This window comes from Eulemur rufifrons, chromosome 2 (genome assembly GCF_041146395.1).
Source record: "Eulemur rufifrons isolate Redbay chromosome 2, OSU_ERuf_1, whole genome shotgun sequence".
Classification (NCBI taxonomy): Eukaryota; Metazoa; Chordata; class Mammalia; order Primates; family Lemuridae; genus Eulemur; species Eulemur rufifrons.
This window is the reverse complement of record NC_090984.1, coordinates 96,698,616-96,717,844: the sequence shown is the minus strand read 5'-3', so window position 1 is coordinate 96,717,844 and position 19,229 is coordinate 96,698,616. Positions and strand designations below refer to the sequence as shown.

The 19,229-nt window shown below is 40.2% G+C and overlaps 1 protein-coding gene across 6 annotated transcripts in view; it reads left to right on the top strand.

Moving 5' to 3' along the window:
• Positions 1–19,229, top strand: part of DCAF5 (DDB1 and CUL4 associated factor 5) — a 110,510-nt gene continuing 91,281 nt past the window's right edge. For 2 of the 6 annotated variants that reach the window (XM_069488238.1, XM_069488279.1), the window contains exon 1: positions 58–435. In XM_069488238.1, the coding sequence (XP_069344339.1) occupies positions 222–435 (214 nt within the window). In that variant the 5' untranslated portion in view covers positions 58–221. Of the gene's footprint in view, positions 436–600; positions 787–17,757; positions 17,778–19,229 lie in introns of those variants that run through there. The other 4 variants (XM_069488245.1, XM_069488263.1, XM_069488256.1 and 1 more) reach the window with 4 other exon arrangements.

Genomic DNA, 19,229 nt, shown 5'->3' with positions numbered 1-19,229 from the left:
AGAAGGAGAGGGCGGAGCTTAGGGGGGAAGGAGAGGGAGGGGACCGTCAGGAAGCCGCGAACGCCACCGAGTGTCTGCACACCTCGCTCTGCCTGCCATGGCTGGTTAAAGAACCATCCGGATCGCAGCGCGGGGGGAGGGCTGGGTGGGGGGAGAGCGGCGGCCGCGCGTGAGGCCGAGGGAGGGGCGGCGGCGCGAGCGGCGGCGGCGGCGGTTCCAGCATGAAGAGGAGAGCTGGCCTGGGGGGCAGCATGAGGTCAGTGGTGGGCTTCTTGTCCCAGCGGGGCTTGCATGGGGACCCCCTGCTCACTCAGGACTTTCAGAGGAGACGCCTGCGGGGCTGCAGAAACCTCTACAAGAAGGACCTCCTCGGCCACTTCGGCTGTGTCAATGCCATTGAATTCTCCAACAATGGAGGCCAGTGGCTGGTCTCAGGTAAATCAACCCCCTTCCCCTCCCCGCGCCTCCCGGCCCCCTTCCAACCTCCCCCTTTCGCTTTCCCTCGCCACCCTCCTCCTGCCCTCCGTTCCCACCCCCTCCCTTCTCAACCCCCCTTCTGCGGTGGGAAGGTTTGGTGTCAAATTAAAACCATTGCAGGGGGAGGGGAAGGAGAGGATGTCTTCTATAAAAAAGACCTAAAATGGTTGACAGCTCCTTAATTCGCTTTATCCCAAGTGCAAAGTGATCTCTCCTGATGACTGCCCTGGAAGTGTGGGCCGGGGAGGGGGGCGACGTTATCGCTTGACAAAGTTTGACGGCAAACTCTTCCTCCGCGTACTTTAAAAGGTGCGGGGGGCATTTTTAGGATTTGGAGGGGGAGGAGGCCGAGGCGCGCCGGAGACAAGGGGAGCTCGAGCCCCTGTCCCCGGTGTCAAGAGGGGGTCTTGGGGCTGGGAGTCGAGCGGTGACAGACCCGGACGCCGAGGGGCTGGGGGCTGCGACCCGAGGGCTGGTGGGGTCAGCGGAGGGGAGGTTACTGGCGGGCGGTCGCTGTTGGCCGCCCCCACCCCCACCCCGGTGTTCTTAGGGGCCCAGCTCCATCTCCTTTAGTACTGTGGTGGCCTCTTACGCGTCTTGTTTTTATTATGGTTTCGAGAGTGGCGAGAGCTCTGGAGGCTAAAGGGCACCAGCCTGAACTTGAATGCGCAACTTGCGAGGCAGGGGGCAGGTGGTCGAACCCCGGGAGACTTGTTGGCGGGAGCCCGGCGCCCGCACCCCTTTTCCCCGCGGCTGCCGCTGCAAGTGGTCTCTGCTTCTCTCCCCTCCGTCCAGATCGGCCTGGTTGCCCCCGGACTCTCCCTCCGGTTTGGGGAAAGTGGCGAAATCGAGGCCGGGGCTCCGACCGGGCGGTGTAGGCCTCGCTCTCCCGGGGCTCCTAGCGACAGGCAGCTGAATCGATAGCCTATTGCTCCCGGGGAGGCCCCGGCCCGGCGGGCCGCGGCGACAGCTGCCCCGGGGGAGGTGGGCCTGCTGCCGTTGGGGGCGCTCGCCGCCGCCGTCCCCCTCCTTCCTGGGGTCGCAGGCCCAGGGCAAGGGCGGGTGGGAATGAGCATACGCGGGGGCCAGGGGGCGGCTCCCTGAAACCCGGCTCAGGGAAGGAGGGCGAAGGCGGGTGATTGGGCGTTCCCGCTAGCCTTGTGCCCTGCTCTGTCCCTTTTCCTGCATTGGGAGGGATGAAGGGGGAGCCCCGGGCTGGACGTGGCGCTTAGCTTCACCCAGGTCGGTCCCCAAATGGCTTTCTAATTTTGTCAGTGGGCCACTCGCCAGAAACTTCTGGGATCATGGCAAAGCATCCGTCTTCGTAACAGTCGGAAGTGACATGGGGCTTACGGTCCAATTTGGGGATAGCAGAGATGAGTCTTCTGTGATCATTGCATGAGAAACCTTCTGGAGTTTCTACAGAACTTACTTGATTCTTCCACCCCAGATCGTTTTCTCTTCGACTAGGTAGATTTTGGCCCTAGATCATCCCCCGAAGAAATCTGATACTCCACTTCAAGGTAGACCCCAAACAAAAGCTTCCTTCCCCCACACCACCGTATGAAATTTTATCAAATAAATTCCAAGGACAAAAGTGGAGAAAGACTGAACTCCCAGTTTCCCTCCTACTGCTGCTTCTGTATTCATAAGATGTATTCCAACAGAAATGTTCCCAAACACAAGAAAACTTTCCCTTTTGAGTGAAGGTATTTGAGGGCACCCTTTTATAAGACAACTGAGCTAATCATGTTGATTATAAGTAGTCATTGCCCACCTTAACACACTTTAAAAAAAATAACAAATTTATTGAGATAATTCACATACTGTACAATTCATCTGTATAAGGTTACATTTTAAAAAGCACTAAAAAGTTCCCTCCATTCTCTACCAGTTATTACTCCCCTATCCTTGGCAGGACCTTCCCCTGTATCTTAAATGAACGCCATTTTCTGTAGTCTTACCCAGTTCATTTCCTTTGGCTTAATTTTAGCCTATAGAAGAGGAGGGTCTTTAACGTAGGGCAGGCGCTGGTAGACCTTCTGGTTCTAGGTATTTATTTCTCTACTTTTCTAGGCCTGTGTTGCTCATCTCCATCAGTACTTCCTGGGTTCCAGCCTTCATTGCCCCTTGCTCCTCCTCCCTCCCCCACGCTCCTTCTAGCTCAGTTCTTCCTGTTTCCTTTTTATCTACTCCTGTCTCTGTTCTTAGTCCTCCCAGCAGGCTTTTCCACTGGCCCCTCCAGTTTGGCTTAGAGTAGCGTTTCCTATTTGTTCCCTGAACATAGAGTTATAGTTAAAAACGTTTTAGATATTTACCTTCTATTATGAGTATAGCTTGTGTTAATAGAAAGTTCCTCCTGTTTGCTTCAGATAAGGGAGCCCCCTTTGGGAGTCATAGTACACCTTAACTTGTTAAAGCTAATTAAATTTTGTTCTGGGAAGTCCTTCAATAATTTTCCCAAGTTTAAAACTATTTGAAGTGTCATGTTTACATTTTTTCTTTTCTATCTTTGTCCCTCATTAGCAGTTAATACCTGAAGGGGGATACACAGTATTTTGATGATAATGCTATCTATCCCCAATGTTGTAATGTGGTGGGAGGCCAAACTCTGGGATGGTAATGAGATTATTTTTATGCATTTTCTTCTTGTGTCTTGTCTGGATTGGATAAAACCCCAGCGGTGATTAAAATGATAGATTATTCATTGTTTTCATTTCCTAATTGTTTGGGCAGGCTCACATTTCTTTTATCTGACATAAACTATTTGATAGAATTAACTTAGAACCAGGGCAAAAATAGTATTTATGTGATTACTGTGATTGTATAAAATGCTGTTAGTTAAGGATACGTTACTTTACTTTTCTGTTTTTGAGATAGTCTTGCTCAGTCACCCTAAGCTGGAGTGTATTTGTGTGATCATAGCTCACTGCAGCCTTGAACTCCTGGGCTCAAGCAATCCTCCTACTTCAGCTTCCAAAGTAGCTAGGACAATAGGCTCACACTACCATGCCCAGCTAAATTTTTTTTAAAAATTTTGTAGAGACAGGGTCTGGCCATATTATCCAGGCTGGTCTTGAATTCCTGGCCTCGAGTGATCCTCCCACCTCAGCTTCCCAAAGTGCTGGGATTACAGGCATGAGCCAGGCTCCTGGCCATACATCACTTTTCTCATCCAACAACTCGCCCTTTTTCCAGGGCACAGTGAGGCCAGCAGTTACTAAGAGTAAACCAGAGAAAATAAAGGAGGGAGAAAAGGTGCTGTGCTTGGAAGTGAGATTATGACAGCAACAGGTAGAGGAATGGTTGTTTGACACTTTAAAACATCGCACAGTATTCTAACCTAGATAGTACTTTATTTTTCTTTGTTGTTAACTAAAAAAGACATCACTATGGTACCATGTAAGGCAGTGTGGTATAGTAGATACATGGTTAAAATCACTGCTATGTCATTTGTTTAATGTATGACCTTAGTCAAATTTTTTTTTTTTTTTTTTTTTTTTTTTTTTGTTGAGACAGAGTCTCACTTTGTTGCCCAGGCTAGAGTGAGTGCCGTGGCGTCAGCTTAGCTCACAGCAACCTCAAACTCCTGGGCTTAAGCGATCCTACTGCCTCAGCCTCCCGAGTAGCTGGGACTACAGGCATGCGCCACTATGCCCGGCTAATTTTTTCTATATAGATTTTTAGGTGTCCATATAATGTCTTTCTATTTTTAGTAGAGACGGGGTCTCGCTCAGGCTGGTCTCGAACTCCTGACCTTGAGCAATCCACCCGCCTCGGCCTCCCAGAGTGCTAGGATTACAGGCGTGAGCCACCGCGCCCGGCCAACCTTAGTCAAATTACTAAGCCTCTCCGTGAGTCTGTTTTCTGAGGTATAAATGGGAATGCCAGCACCTACCTGAAGGCCTACAGTGAGAGCAACGTTGGGCAAAGTATAGGTTGGGTGCTGAACAGAGTGCCAGGCCTGTCAGAGAAAATGCTATTTGTTTTCTTTCCCTTTTGTACTTATAACACATGATGTCATTAATAGCTGACATTTGTTCTTACAGTGTTGGTAATAGATGTGTGGAAATTGGGCAGACGGGTTAGTGCTGTGATTTTTTTGGTGTGAAATGAGGAGGCACAATGTGGTGTGGAAAGCACCTGGGATTTGATGGCAAGTGATTTGAGATGGAGGCTTTACCAATCACATATTGTATGAATTCAGGTAAATCCCTTCACTCATCTGTAAAATAGAGATAATAAACTGCCCTCACTGGTAGTGAATGGGCAATGAAATATTATTATATGTGAAAGTGCTTTATAAACTACATGGTTTTGAATGAACATTACTTTTTATAAAGACTGACTTATGCTTGATGATTACAGTCTCCTAGAATATTTTTGTGTGTCAGTCCTTCGTCGGATGGGGAACAACGTTGTATGCTGAAGTGTTACAAGAGATCCTAACAACATCAAGGAGGTTATATAGTACTACACATATTTAGGGGATATCCTGGGTTTGCCTTTTAGGTCTTTGGTTGCAAATTGCCTTCACTGCTTCCCCTTATGCTTTTCCTTTTCCCTAGAAGGGGTCCTTTATATGTTTCCTTAAAGTCTTTTTTCTTTGGGAAGAAGATGAACATCTTTTTGGGATCTGATTGGAAGAATAATCAGAATGTAGCTCTGTTTGTATCTGACTTGGATTGTAACTTTACCATTTTATATCTTGTAAAGGGCATGTGCAAACAATCTTAGCAGTACACAAAAATAAAGATTCAGTTCTTTGAGGAAGGGAGTTGCTATAATATTATTGCCCTTGAATTGAGGTTCAAGATATTGGAACCTGTAAAGCTAGCAGATTAATACCCCATAAGTATGAAGTTTTGAGTTACAGTGAGAGATTATGATCTCTTTTTTGTGCTTATGACTAAATGTAGGAAAAATACCTTCAGAGGCTTTTCAAATAGCTTTAGCAACTATGATGTTCCAAAGTGTTAATTATGTAGGAGTTGGGCATGGGGAGAGGCATTTAGTTGCTTGGTCATCATGTTTATAAATGGGGATAACTATTTAGCCTATTTCTAGTTCACATAAGTTTCTGACCTTACTATTCATTTTAAAGATCTATAGTCTATAGAGAGACTTAGGAGTATGAACCTTTAAGTCAGACTGCTTGGGATGAATACCAGCTCAACTACTTGCTAACTGGGTTACCTTTGGTAAGTCACTTATCGTCTCCGTGTCTGTTTCCTCATCCATGTAATAAAGATAATAATACCTCAGAGGGTTGTGGTGAGGATTGAATAAAATAACATTTGGAACATTCTTAGCATAAGGGCCTAACTCACAATGTTGCTCTGGTTGCTACTGCTGCAACTGTTGTTGTTTTGCTTGAATGTCATAAACAGCTTTTAGGAGATTGACACCTTCAACATCTAATATTTACTGCACATGGCATAGTACAGATGAAAAATTGAGAAAGATCTCCATGAGGTGAACTGTTAAAAATGCTTTGTGAGTAAGCTTAACCAGAATCATCATTAAAGAGTATTTTTAAACATCAAATAATAGTGATGATTATAACTATATGCTTAATTTGAACCTATTAATTAATGGTCATTCCTTGTTGCCCAGTCACTAGTTATATCACGTTTTATAGAATCAGTTTTTTGTAAATAAATTAGTCTAAAGTGACATTATCTACAGGTAAGGCATTTGGCTTTAGTCAGTTAAATAAGGGTTGACTTTATTAAAACGACTCATGTATTTAATTAGAATGAATTTCCTGGTCCTTGTTAGTTATTAGGAGAAATATGGCCAGTGGTGGGGCAGATTTCTGACTTTGAAAAGCTTTCATAGTATATACATTTTGACAAGGTAATTGGGGAGTCAATCCTTGAATTTTCTTCTCACCTTTTCTGTTTGCTGGTAATCTGTTGCTAGGAAAGTATTAAATTTTATTCTTTGGTCTGTTTATTAGTTCAACACATAGTTTTTGATTGGATACTATTTATAAAGACAGGAGCTATGAGAAGAACAAGGATGATGAAGCAAATATAAATTATGCTCTCGAGAAGCTGGCATTTTAGGAGTGTAATTCTCATTTGTAACAGTGCATGATCCTTTTTAATTTCTCCTCTCTGCCTTATGATACTTCAAAGATACTTGGTTTTTCTCTGCTTTGCCATACTTAATATAGCAAAAGTACTCTTGCTTATGAAATTTGGTGGGAAAGAAAGAAGGCCCATAGAGATGGCCTTGGGGAACTTTGCTATGATAAATTATAGGGATCATGACATAAGGGTAAAGTAATACAGATATTTATAGATAAGCATTATTTGTCCCACTTGTTCTTCAGTCAGCTAATTGATATCTATCAAAGGGTGGAAAATTTAGAATTATGCCTCAGTTTGTCACTTCTGCTTTAAAATAACCTGTGAGGTTTAGCTCTTGATCATCATTAGACTTCTTAGACTTTATTAACACATCAAAAAATTGTCTTTGTGTTCAGTATTGTTTAAAGGATCATTGTTAATTTGCTTTATGCCAATGCATTTTTGATTGCTAAGAGTTTCTAAGGAGAGCGGTATCCCTCATTATGTATCCTGGCCACCACATTGAAGGTGTCAGCCCAGGTATAAGCATGTGCTCATTCACTGATATTGATGGATTTGGTTGTAAAGTACAATTGGAGTCATTTAGATCTGGGAAACTTTTTGACCAGTAAAACTTGACACACAAATAGATAATGCTATCTGAATTCTAAGTTAAGAAGTGGGTGCACAGGAGTTTAAGGCTGCAGTGAGCTATGATTGCGCCACTGTACTTTAGCTTGGGTGACCAAAAAAGCCAGAATTCAGTGCCTTTATTTTCTCATGCGTTGAGTGAGACAAAGAGAGCATGTTCATAAAAGCGCTTCCATTGCTAATAAATGTGGCATTGAATTTTGATCTTTTTTCTTTTTGATGGTTTTAAGACAAGAAAGTAACTGCTTTTCTTGTTATTTTAGTTTGAATTTAGGTAGTCAACGGTGGTATTAAAGTCTTTTAAAATTAAAGGAAATAAAATCCTAATTCAGATGAAGATTATGTAGGTTAAGAAGGAATCAATTCTGTTTTCAATTTTTGTTGTCCCACATATTTAAAAATATATATTATAATGAACACTAATGTTAATTTGCTTGGATTAACTCTTGGATTATTGTGAGAATATGAAATTCCATTTCTTTTCTGTTCAGTTCTTTGTCCATTAAATATTTTGATTTTAAGTTACAAAGATTAGGTTACTATTTGCCAAAATTTGGATTGTAAGCTGAATTTATGTGATCTTTGAATATTTAAATTTTGATAGTTAAAATATTTATTTTTATACACATTAGAAAAATTAACTAACACGAATAAAAGATTTTTAATGGATTTATTACTTAAGGTGAGACTAAATTTTTAAAAGCCAATTTAAAGAAAAATACTGGTAAAGTTGTTACATGGATATGGCAGAAATCAAAAGGTGATCAGAATTGACTGAAGCTTGGGAAAATACTACATTAGGTAACCCTTTTAATGTCTTCCTTTTTTCCTTATGGAATCAGAGAAATAGAAGCACCTTCATTTTACAGAAAAGGGAGCTGAGATCTACGAATGTGACTTGCCTTGAGCTGCCTTGTTAGTTTTGGGCAGTCAGGACTAAGGTAGGGCTCATTGCTCCCAGGCAGGTGCTATTTCTTTTTCCCTTTTCTTTTTGTAGGGCAGACCACCTTTTCTGGATCTGTTCTAAATAATTGAAAGCTGAATGTTAGCAATTTCTGGAGCACAAGTACAGCTCTAATTGATCCTCTTAGATGATAAATTGTATCTGTGTTTGCTGCAAATAAGGTTGACATGTTCTACTTAAGTATGTTTATTATTAAAATATTGAATACCCACTATGTGTGCCTCTTTAATCTTAATGACTATAAGAATTATTATTGAACATTTATTTAGCATGTAACCTGTGCCAGGCCTTCTGCTAAGCACTATATATGTCTTATTTGGCACTTGGAAAATAGCCAGTGTTACCTATAGTGTAGAAAGGCAAGGAGATTTGAGGATTTTTTTCATTAATTGTCATAACTAAGTGCTAGAATCAAGAAAAGACATTGATAAACTAGTGCTGAAGTTTCTATAATGCAGAGAAACAGGCAAGGCATTAGTAGACAAATAGATATTAGAATTCATTTTTTGTGGTTAAATAAAGTATAATTATAGGGATGAAAAAAGATTTTTATTACCATAATCTATTACTTTGGTCCTTGTAGAAAATTTGGTTCCAATAACTGCTTTCCACATTTTTGTTCTTTTCAGTTTTAATACTTGGTTGCCACTGCCATTATAAGCTTCCTAAAACTTAGCTCTCATTGTCTTACATTCCCTGCCAATCTCCCAAAAAATTATGGCATTCCCCATTGTCTACCAAATTAAGTAGGGATGCCATACCCAATGTTCAACTAAGATATTGCTGTCTATAAAAATAAATGTTTAATGAAAAAAATAGCTAATATTTGATGTCATTCATTTATCAAATATTATTTGGGGGCATTTCATGTTCCAGGCATATGTACTGCTTAAAAGAATCTTTTCTAAGTTAGGGATAGTACTAGTCTTTTTTTTTTTTTTTTTTTTTTTAAAGACACGGTCTTGCTCTCTTGCCTGGGCTAGAGTGCAGTGGCGTCATCATATACTGCAATCTCAAACTCCTGGGCTCAGGTGATCCTCCTGCCTCAGCCTCCTGCATAGCTGAAACTACAGGTGTGCCACCATGTCTGGCTAATTTTTTGTAGAGACAAAGTCTCACTATGTTGCTCAAGGTGGTCTTGAATTCCTGGCCTTAAGCGACCCTTTTGTTTGGGCCTCCAAAAGTGCTAGAATTACAGATGTGAGCCATATGCCTGGCTTGGGTATAGTACTATTATCCATTTATTATGTATGAGGAAACTGAGGCTTAGAGAAGTTAGGTAACTTGTGAAAGCTCCCATGTTTTGTGGTAGAGCTAGATTTCCAGGCTGGGTCTGCATATATTCTAAGACACATTACTAACTGCTCTGAACTTTTTACAATGTTATATACATTTTTAAAGAATCTGATTTTTTCTCTTCATTCTCATCTCATGATGCTGTCCCTCTGATACTTTGCTAACTGCAAATAGAGGAAGGCAGGTGGGATTAAGGAGATGGAGCAGTGGTCTTGGAGCTAATAAGCTGGTCTGGTCACTGCCACAGTACTCACTACTCAAGCAGATCTCTCTTGGTGCTAGAAATCACCTCACCTGAATTTTGGTCTTTGTTGTCATCTAAAGTCTCCTTTTTTACCCTTTGTATGTTTCATATTTGCTTACATAAACCATGTGACTAAATCCAACTGGGTTGAACTCCTTACTTTAGTCTAATTAGGAGTAGGTATACTCTGGTTACCAAGTATCCAATAGCCCTACTAAAAGTACAAACAATACATATGTATTTACTGAGCTTGTAATTTGAGGTTGATAACTGTAGAGAGCATGCTAATTGATTATATTTGGCTGAATTTCAGCCAACAGATATAGGTATCTTTCCTCATATAGTTATACATGTGGAGAAAATATCTATGCCTGGGGCACAGATGAATACTTGTGCTTCAGAATAAAGTGTTTTTTGGAAGAAGGTATAAAGATGTAACATGGGCTTATTTGCCCAGAGAGCACTGGTAAGACATTTGGAAGCACTCTTCCACAGACACAGCATCATAAAGGGAAGTGTGACTCCTAGACCAGATTATAAGCTTATTTAATCCTTAATGAATTTTGAAGCATAGTGTCCTCGTAAGTAAAATTTACTTCTGTCACCAGCAACTTCACTCTGCTTCTGTGCAAAAGAAGGCTTTTCATTCATTGATTGGGTGAACAAGGAGGGTTGCCCTGTAGGTTATGATCTTAGACTCAATTTGCTCTTCAGATTGGTTTTCTTAGAGATTTAGGGCAAGACTTGATAGTAGTAGTTTGTCATTTTAGTTGTCTGCTCCTCCCATGCCTTCATGTTCACACTTTTATTGCCACCTTGCTCACTCTTTGCTCCTTGCAATGTTGAATAACAGAGGTTCTATCGTGTACCACTCAGGTTACAGAGTTGATATTTGTAGGAGGTCAGGTCCTTGTACTCTAGTACTATTTTCCCATCAGGGTTAATTTTAAAATGAAGTTATATTCTTGAGGGATGGGATATATAGGAGTCAATGAGAAAATGGCATCTGAGGAAATGGACAGGTTTATACTAGATCGAGGTAGCAGAGAAAATGTTGGCAGAAGGGCTGATTCCCACCTTTTTTCTGCCTCTGCTGGGGCTCCTGCTGGTTGATAAGGTGAGGTAAGATTACTGTATAAGGTTGATAAGGTAACTCTAGGTTCCCTGCCTGCCTTGCTTGCTGCCTGCTACGCTCCTTTATAATGAAGCTGGCCATATATGCTGGTTTACTTGGGACTGCCCTAAATTCCCCCATGGCCCGGGTGTAATTATTAATGCTCCTTTCATTCTTAAAAAGGTCCAAGTTTAGATGATAAATTATATGGTCATCTACTTAACACTCATCCGAGCTGTCCTGGTATTCAAGTAAATCTAAAGCGCCAGTCTGCTAACCCCTCACATTAACCATTGAATGATTGAATGCCTCTGGTGGAAAAGCCTCCATCCTCCCTACCTCAGGTCTTTCAGCTGCCACTTTCAAGGTACCAGATAGAGCCTGAGAGGAAGAGTGTTTGGGTTAGTCATCATTTGTCCCATCATCTTTTCATTAGAAAGGTGGGGGGGAGGCTAAAACCATTAGGAAAATGCTAGGTCCAAAGGCTAGTGTTACCCCTTCCTTTCTATACAAATTTTCTTACAGTTCTTGTTCTACTGTTTACTTGTATATATATTTTTAGAAGTCTTGTGGCTTGTTCCTCTTTGCAGAGTTGATTTTAAGGAACGATTCTCCACTGAGCTGAGATCTTTTTCTGAGGACTTTTAAACCAAAAGTGGATATGATATTGATATTAAAACCATATTATAGGTTTACTTTTGTGGAGTTTCTATGCAGCACCAGAGTATATTTGGAGTAAAAGTTGGCCCTTTAGTGTATAGATTGACCTTGAAATGGGTTTTCAGGAATTAGTTTTTCTGGTATATGGCCAATTGACCATAGAATGTCTTTCATGTTGTGAAATGTCATCATTAAAGAAATTTAAGTGGTCTGGTTAGAGTATTAATTTCACCATTCTTACTTGTGATCTTATGCTTCTGATGTTCTGTTTCCATAGAATCACAGAATTTTGTTGCTAGAAAGGACTAATGATCGTCTCAGTGAAGTCTTTAATTTTACATACAAGGAAACAAAGGCGTAAAGAGGTCAAATGATTTGCTCAGTAGGTCATAGCTAGAAGGTAGTACAATCAGGATTAAAATCTGAGTCTTCTGTAGCTGGGTGTGGTGGCACACGCCTGTAGTCCTAGCTATTCACAAGGCTGAGGCAGGAGGATTGATTGAGCCCCGGAGAGTTTGAGATTGCAGTAATCTATAATATGATGATGTCACTGCACTCCAGCCCAGGCAACAGAGTGAGACCCTATCTCAAAAAAAAAAAAAAAAATTCTGAGTCTTCTGACCTATTCCCTCACTAGGGAAGGTCATGAGGTTCTGCATGTATAAAAGACTTGCTCGAGTAAAGTGTTAAACTCTGTGAGTGGGTAACACTGCCAGTACATTCTATATGCAGTTTCATTGTCCCTGAACAAGGTTTTGATTAAATTGGTGGTGCCCCATTGTTTTACAGTTTTGTAGATGAGTAAGTAAAGATTTTCCAGGGTGGAGGCAGACAGTCATTCTGAGTCTTCAGTTTTAATTCTTAGCCTACTGAGCTATACTTCCTTTCTTTGGAAAGTCTTTGTTGCCTTCCAAGAAGATTGCTCAGGAGGAGGAATTTTTTGCAAATCCAGATGTCTGTCAAAATTTTATTATACAACTTTCCCCATTCTAAATTTTGATTCAAGTCTTGTGTTTACATTCTTGTATCTTTTGTGTTACTACTTGGACTAAGTGACTAATTGGAACCTTTGAGGATTGTTATGTTTCTTTTCTATAGCTGCTTGACCATGTCTGATGGCTTAGTACAGATACCTCATTATTTGCTGCCATAGATGGCTGAAGTATATGCTTTGCCTTAGATATACAGTATTTCCCCCATCCATGAGGGAGACGTTCCAGTACCCCCATGGATGCCTGCAACTGTGGAGAGAATGTTAGGTAGGGATAAGGAGGAGGGGAAACAGATGTTTTGTCTAGGGATTTTCATCGAGATATAGATGATGTTAGGAGATGCTTTGTCTACTAGGAGGAACAAATTGACCAGAAAAGGGGTTTTCAAGAAGGAACAGATTATGTGTCAAGAGGTCCCCAAGGGCTGAGCAACCAGAAAGAGGTAAAAAGGCTACAAAGTGGAGATATGACCATGGCCACAAAAGAGAGTCCTTAAAGCATGTATACAAGTAAGGTGACAGTATCCTCAAGTGACCTACCCTCATTAACATAGTAAAAATCACACCCACTCATGCCATGACAGTTTACAAGTACGATGGCAACCCCCAGAAATTGCCATACAAGGATAGAAAAGGGGAGGATTCGCCATTCCTGTAATTCTCCACCTTTTTCCAAGAAAAATTATGAATATTCCACCCTCCGCTTAGCATAGAATTAGGTAATCAGCATAAAGGGGAGAAATCTTGTAAACTCAGGGTCTTCTCTATTTTGGGGGGTTGACCCATTCCTTCTCTGGAATGTAGTACACTTTAATAAACTTAGGTGCTTTGCTTGCTTGCATCTACTTAGTCTGCTCATTTGCTCCTTTGACTTGGTACCAGTAACCATTCTTTGGTTCTGGGAACCAGAACCAGGGAACACAAACCTGACATCTAGTCCCCACACCTGAGTAGTACTGACTCCTATGTATATTATGTTTTTTCCTATACATACATACCTATGATAAAGTTTAATTTATAAATTAGGCACAGTAAGAGATTAATAACAATAACTAATAATAAAGTAGGACAGTTATAACAGTATACTGTAATAAAAGTTACATGAATGAGTGTGCTCTCTCTCTCTCTCAAAATAATATTTTTGGGCCTTGATTGACTGCGGACAACTGAAACTGTGGAAAGTAAAACTGTGGATGGGGGGTTCTCTTCCTGGCAAGAAATAACTGGAATTCGGGTGTTTGGCTGCTAGCCCTTGATTTAGTCTCAGAGTTAACATCTCTGTTTATACCTGCTGGTAGGTGGGTGGGTGGGTGTAGGGTGCCTTCCCAGGAGGACTATGGGGGCCTGTATTGAGTCAATCTTTTAGAATTACCCAGGAAGAGAAAAGAAAGCTTTATTGTGTTGTTAATTTTGCTTATACAAGGAATTTTGCCAAAATCAAGTAGGCAATGTTCTTGTGTACAAAAATTAAAAAATCAGAAACTGCTCAGAATAGATGAAGAGTATCTGTGATATATTCAGGAGAGAATATTGTCCAGGTTAGTTCTCTATGGCAGAAGAGGTAAGACTGAAGATGAAGACAGCCTATGGTCTGGGAGTACCTTACAATGCGACATCCACTATCTTAATAACTTTCCTATAGATCCTTACTGTTGTTGAGGCCCTGAGAACCTGCTTGTACTGTCCCCCTAGCTCTATTTGTGGAGCTTTTATTCTTTGACATGTCACTAATTCCATACTTCACTATTGAGAATTGCCTGTTGAATCATACAAGTCATCAGAATATGGCACTTATAACATAGGCCTCTCAGCCATTCATAATTTTATGAATTCATACATATGTATTAATTATAGGAAATTTGGAAAATAGAGAGGTATTTAAAGAAAAGAAGTAGTTCCATCTACTCAGGATGACCATTGTTAACATTCGGAAGATATTTTAGCCTTTTTTGGTACATATTTAGTATACATATTTCAAAAATAAAGTTGGAATTAGACTATCTGTTATTTTATAACTTTACTTAATATTAATTTTTTTCATATGTCATAGCATTTTCTTCTAAAGCAGGATTTCTCAACCTCAACAATATTGAAATTTTGGGCTGGATTATTATTGTGCTGTCCTGTGCATGATAGGATGTTTAGCAACATCCCTGGCCTCTAATCACTATACGCCACTAGCATCTTTCCAGTTGTGACGACTAAAAATGTCTCCAGATATTGTCAAATTCATCTGGGGGGGAATATCAACTGAGTTGAAAACCACTGTCCTCAATCAACAATTCTCAAACTTTCTGGTCTCAACCTCTTTATATTCTTAAAAATCATTGAAGAGCTTAAAGAACTTCAGTTCATATTGGTCATATCTATCATTTTTATTGTATTAGAACTTAAAAAACTGAGAAAATTTAAAAATTCATTTATTTCAAAACAGCAATGTAAACTTAATATTAACATAACATTTTAATGAGAAAATATTAAATTTTTTATTAAATGAAAAAATATTAAAAATACTATATTTTCCAAAATAGGAAAACAGTGAGAAGAATGCTATTGTTATATTTTTCCAAATCTCTTTGATGGCTGTCATAATAGAAGGCATTTACATTTAATTTGTTGTGAAATATTGGGTTAGCTAAAGTATGTAAAGAAATTAAGCTTTATGAATATCTATATTTACAAAAGGGAAGAATATTTTAATGCCTCAGATAACTGTGTAACTGCGTATATTACTCTGATACTATATCAAAAATCAAAAAGTAGAAGTTTCTTACAGATTAGTTGCAATGTAGAATCCAAAACCAGATCAAAGAACTTGTCATAGTTTGTACATTAAAATCCATTAATCTGTCTTAAACTTGGAGTGGATCTTTCCACCCATGCATTGTTTTACAACATCATACATTGATCATTTGGAAAATATAGATTCACTGAATTTTGCAGGTTTTCTGAATCCTTTCTTTTTTTGAGACAGAGTCTTGCTCTGTTGCCCGGGCTAGAGTGCCGTGGCGTCAGCCTAGCTCACAGCAACCTCAAAGCCTTGGGCTTAAGCAATCCTTCTGCCTCAGCTTTCCGAGTAGCTGGGACTACAGGCATGCGCCACCATGCCCGGCTAATTTTTTCTATATATTTTTTGGTTGTCCAGATAATTTCTTTCTATTTTTTAGTAGAGACAGGGTCTCGCTCTTGCTCAGGCTGGTCTCAAACTCCTGACCTCGAGCGATCCTCTCACCTTGGCCTCCCAGAGTGCTAGGATTACAGGCGTGAGCCACTGCGCCCAGCCTAAATCTTTACATGTTTCATTATATAACGTATTTTTGAAATTCACGTGTTAATTTTACCACCAGTCTCATCAGAGAAGTCTTTAAATTCACCATGGCAAATACAAATTTTCCAAAATTTTTATTTTCACTTGAAAGCAACAAATAATGCCACTTATTTTCCTTGAAGTGACAGACTCATCTTATTCATTTTTGAGAAAATATGGCCAAATACGCAAGTCTCAATAACCATAGTTTGTCAGTCATTTCGAGTAAAAATGGTATTCCATGAAAAAAGCAGCTAGTTCAGTTCACAATGCAAACTATCACACGTATATTTTTTGACAAAATAATTATCTTTCTTCAGTGTACACAGTAGAAGTTCTTTATGTGTTCTTCCGATCAGAGTATTAAGATGTGTACTCTGAGGCCGGGCGCGGTGGGTCACGCCTGTAATCCTAGCACTCTGGGAGGCTGAGGTGGGAGGATCTCTCGAGGTCAGGAGTTCGAGACCAGCCTGAGCAAGAGCAAGACCCCATCTCTACTAAAAATAGAAAGAAATTAACCGGATAACTAAAAATACGTAGAAAAACTTAGCCGAGCATGGTGGCGCATGCCTGTAGTCCTAGCTACTTGGGAGGCTAAGGCAGTAGGATTGCTTGAGCCTAGGAGTTTGAGGTTGCTGTGAGCTAGGCTGACGCCATGGCACTCTAGCCTGGGCAACAGAGTGAGACTCTGTCTCAAAAAAAAAAAAAAAAAGATATATTCTCTGGTTGAAACTTGATAAAATTATTTTTACCACTTCAAGGATATTCCTAAGTGAAAGTAGCATTTGTGTCCTACTGCAAGTGAGTGGCAAGTTAAGAATATACTGATGACTGGTACAATTTGCTGTCATTGCCTTAATTAGCACTAAGGCACCAGTGGTTTTATCCACCATTGCTTTTGCATCATCAGTTAAAAAGTCAACACAGTGGAAAAGACAAATAACATTGCTTTATTTTGAAAATAGTTTTGACTTTGCAGACCTTCTGGGGTCCATGGAACACACTTTGAGAACAACTGTTCTAAAGAATGATATTATGGCATGCATCCTGTGAAGTGTCTACCTCAGAATTTAACCAGTACTGTCTCATTCCTTCTATTTATTAATATTTTTGCTTTTCTGTCAGTCCTTATAGCTAAACATTTATTAAAAAAAATTTTCCCTTAGAATAAAATCTTTAGAAATTGAATTCTGGGTCAATGGGTATGAATTTTTTGATATTTTTAAGGTACATTTGATATATATTACCAAACGGTCCTCCAAGATAGTTGAAACAACTTATTTACGCTTGCATTATGAGACTGTATCATAACTATTGCTGGGCATTATTTTATTTTTCCCAATTCAATCAGTATGTGAAAAATGGTATTATTTAAAAAGTATATTATGACTTAAGTTCTCATATAACTGGCTTTGATTACTAGTGAGGCTGAATATTTTTATCTTAAGTTTTGGCCATTTTGTAGTCTTCTTTAGGCTGATTACGGTGCAACTGATGAGGTTGCAACTTACTTTGTTAAAAGTAGTCACATTCTCCTAATGCCTTCTGAGATTATTCCCTAGTTACCTTGTTTGCATTTGGGTGTATATCAGATCTCAGCCTCAGATTTAGAGGCCCTCTCTTAAGGAGGTAGTAAATGTGCCTGGTAACCTATTCTCCAAATTTCAGAGGTTTGAGCCCCACCTTTTTTGACTTCTGTCGTATTTAAGGGGTATCATCCGTGCTATTAACATTTTTTCTAAGTTGACTCCCCTTAAAACAATGTTTGAAAGAAAACTTTATATTAGGATAATGTCTGTGAAGTCATGGGTTTTATGTGCTAGTTGTTTTTTTCTAATACACCTTAAAATACATAATTATTAAAATTATTTCTCTACTGTCTAAAATCATCCAGTGGCCTATGTTTACCACACTTTAGGAGAGCAGGGGCTTTGGAATCAGACATCTTGGATTTGAATCCCACTCTGCCTCTAACTGGTGGTGTGCTCTTGGACAGGTGAGTTCAACCTCTTTGTGCCTCAGTTTTCTCACTGGAAAAATGGGGATATCAGAGAAGATCTCTTAGGTGCCTTCTGACTCTATTCTGTGATTCTGGTGTAAGGAGAAAGGGATATTTGAATATTTGTGAATTTCTTTCCCTGTTTCTGCTCAGGAATTAAAGACATTGTCTAGGGTTAGTATTTAAAAATCCCAGTATTGTTAAACTCCACTGCTATTAGTCATCTGATTTTAGAGAAACCATTTTATTTTATGGATCTTTAGCTGTCTAGTTAGAGTGTTGCTGCTTTAATACTTCTTCCTATTTAATGTGAAATACTCCAAGCTAGGAGCCAAGGCAAGCCAGGGCTTTACTTTTGATATCTTTGAAATGGGGATAATGTTTCTGCCCTACTTACCTAATTGGAAGATATGGAAAAATGAGATAGTATATAGATAAGTGAACTCAGCTTTCAGCAAAAGGATACTAGGTAAATGGGTGTCAGGAGATGCCTATAGATGTTACCCCTCCTACAGATACTTATGTAGTGAAGAGCAAAATCAGTATGACACCACCTCTCCTTGTCCAGACCTGCCTGCTCTTGCCTTTTGATTCCCACCCCCACAACCCTGATTTAGGAAGTGCTGTTGCACATCAGTTTTGTGACCTTGGGCAAATCACCCGACCTTAACTTAATATCCATAAGCCAAATGCAGCCTGCACTGAGCCTGCATTCAGCCTGCAAAAATCAGTCTGCTGGACTTTGTTGAAAAAATTTTAAAAATGTGGTAATCTTCACCCTGTATTTCTCTATGGCAGCAACTGGTTAGAGCTGAGTAGTGGCTTGTCTTTTAAAAAGAGGTATGTGTTCTTCAGTATGCCATTTAATCTAGCTGGTTTCACTCATTTACTTCTCTGCCTAGCCCCTGTTATATTTGAGAGACTGGATTGCATCATGGTAAGCAGCACAGTCTCTGGAGCTAGATTACCTGGATTCAGATCCCAACAGTGACTCTTTTTTTTTCTTGAGACAGAGTCTCACTCTGTTCCCCGGGCTAGAGTGCCATGGCGTCAGCCTAGCTCACAGCAACCTCAAACTCCTGGGCTCAACTGATCCTTCTGCCTCAGCCTCCCGAATAGCTGGGACTAAGGCATGTGCCACCATGCCCAGCTAATTTTTTGTATATATTTTAGTTGTTTGGCTAATTTCTTTCTATTTTTTTTAAGTAGAGATGGGGTCTCGCTCTTGCTCAGGCTGGTCTCGAACTCCTGAGTTCAAACAATCCGCCCGCCTCGGCCTCCCAGAGTGCTAGGATTACAGGTGTGAACTACTGCTCCCGGCCAACAGTGACTCTTAGTAGCTGGGTACCTTCAAGTTATATAGCTTTTCTGTAACTTCATCTGAATGATAAAGATAACAACAATACTTACTTTATGGGGTTGTTAAAAGGATTAGAAGAGCTACCACAT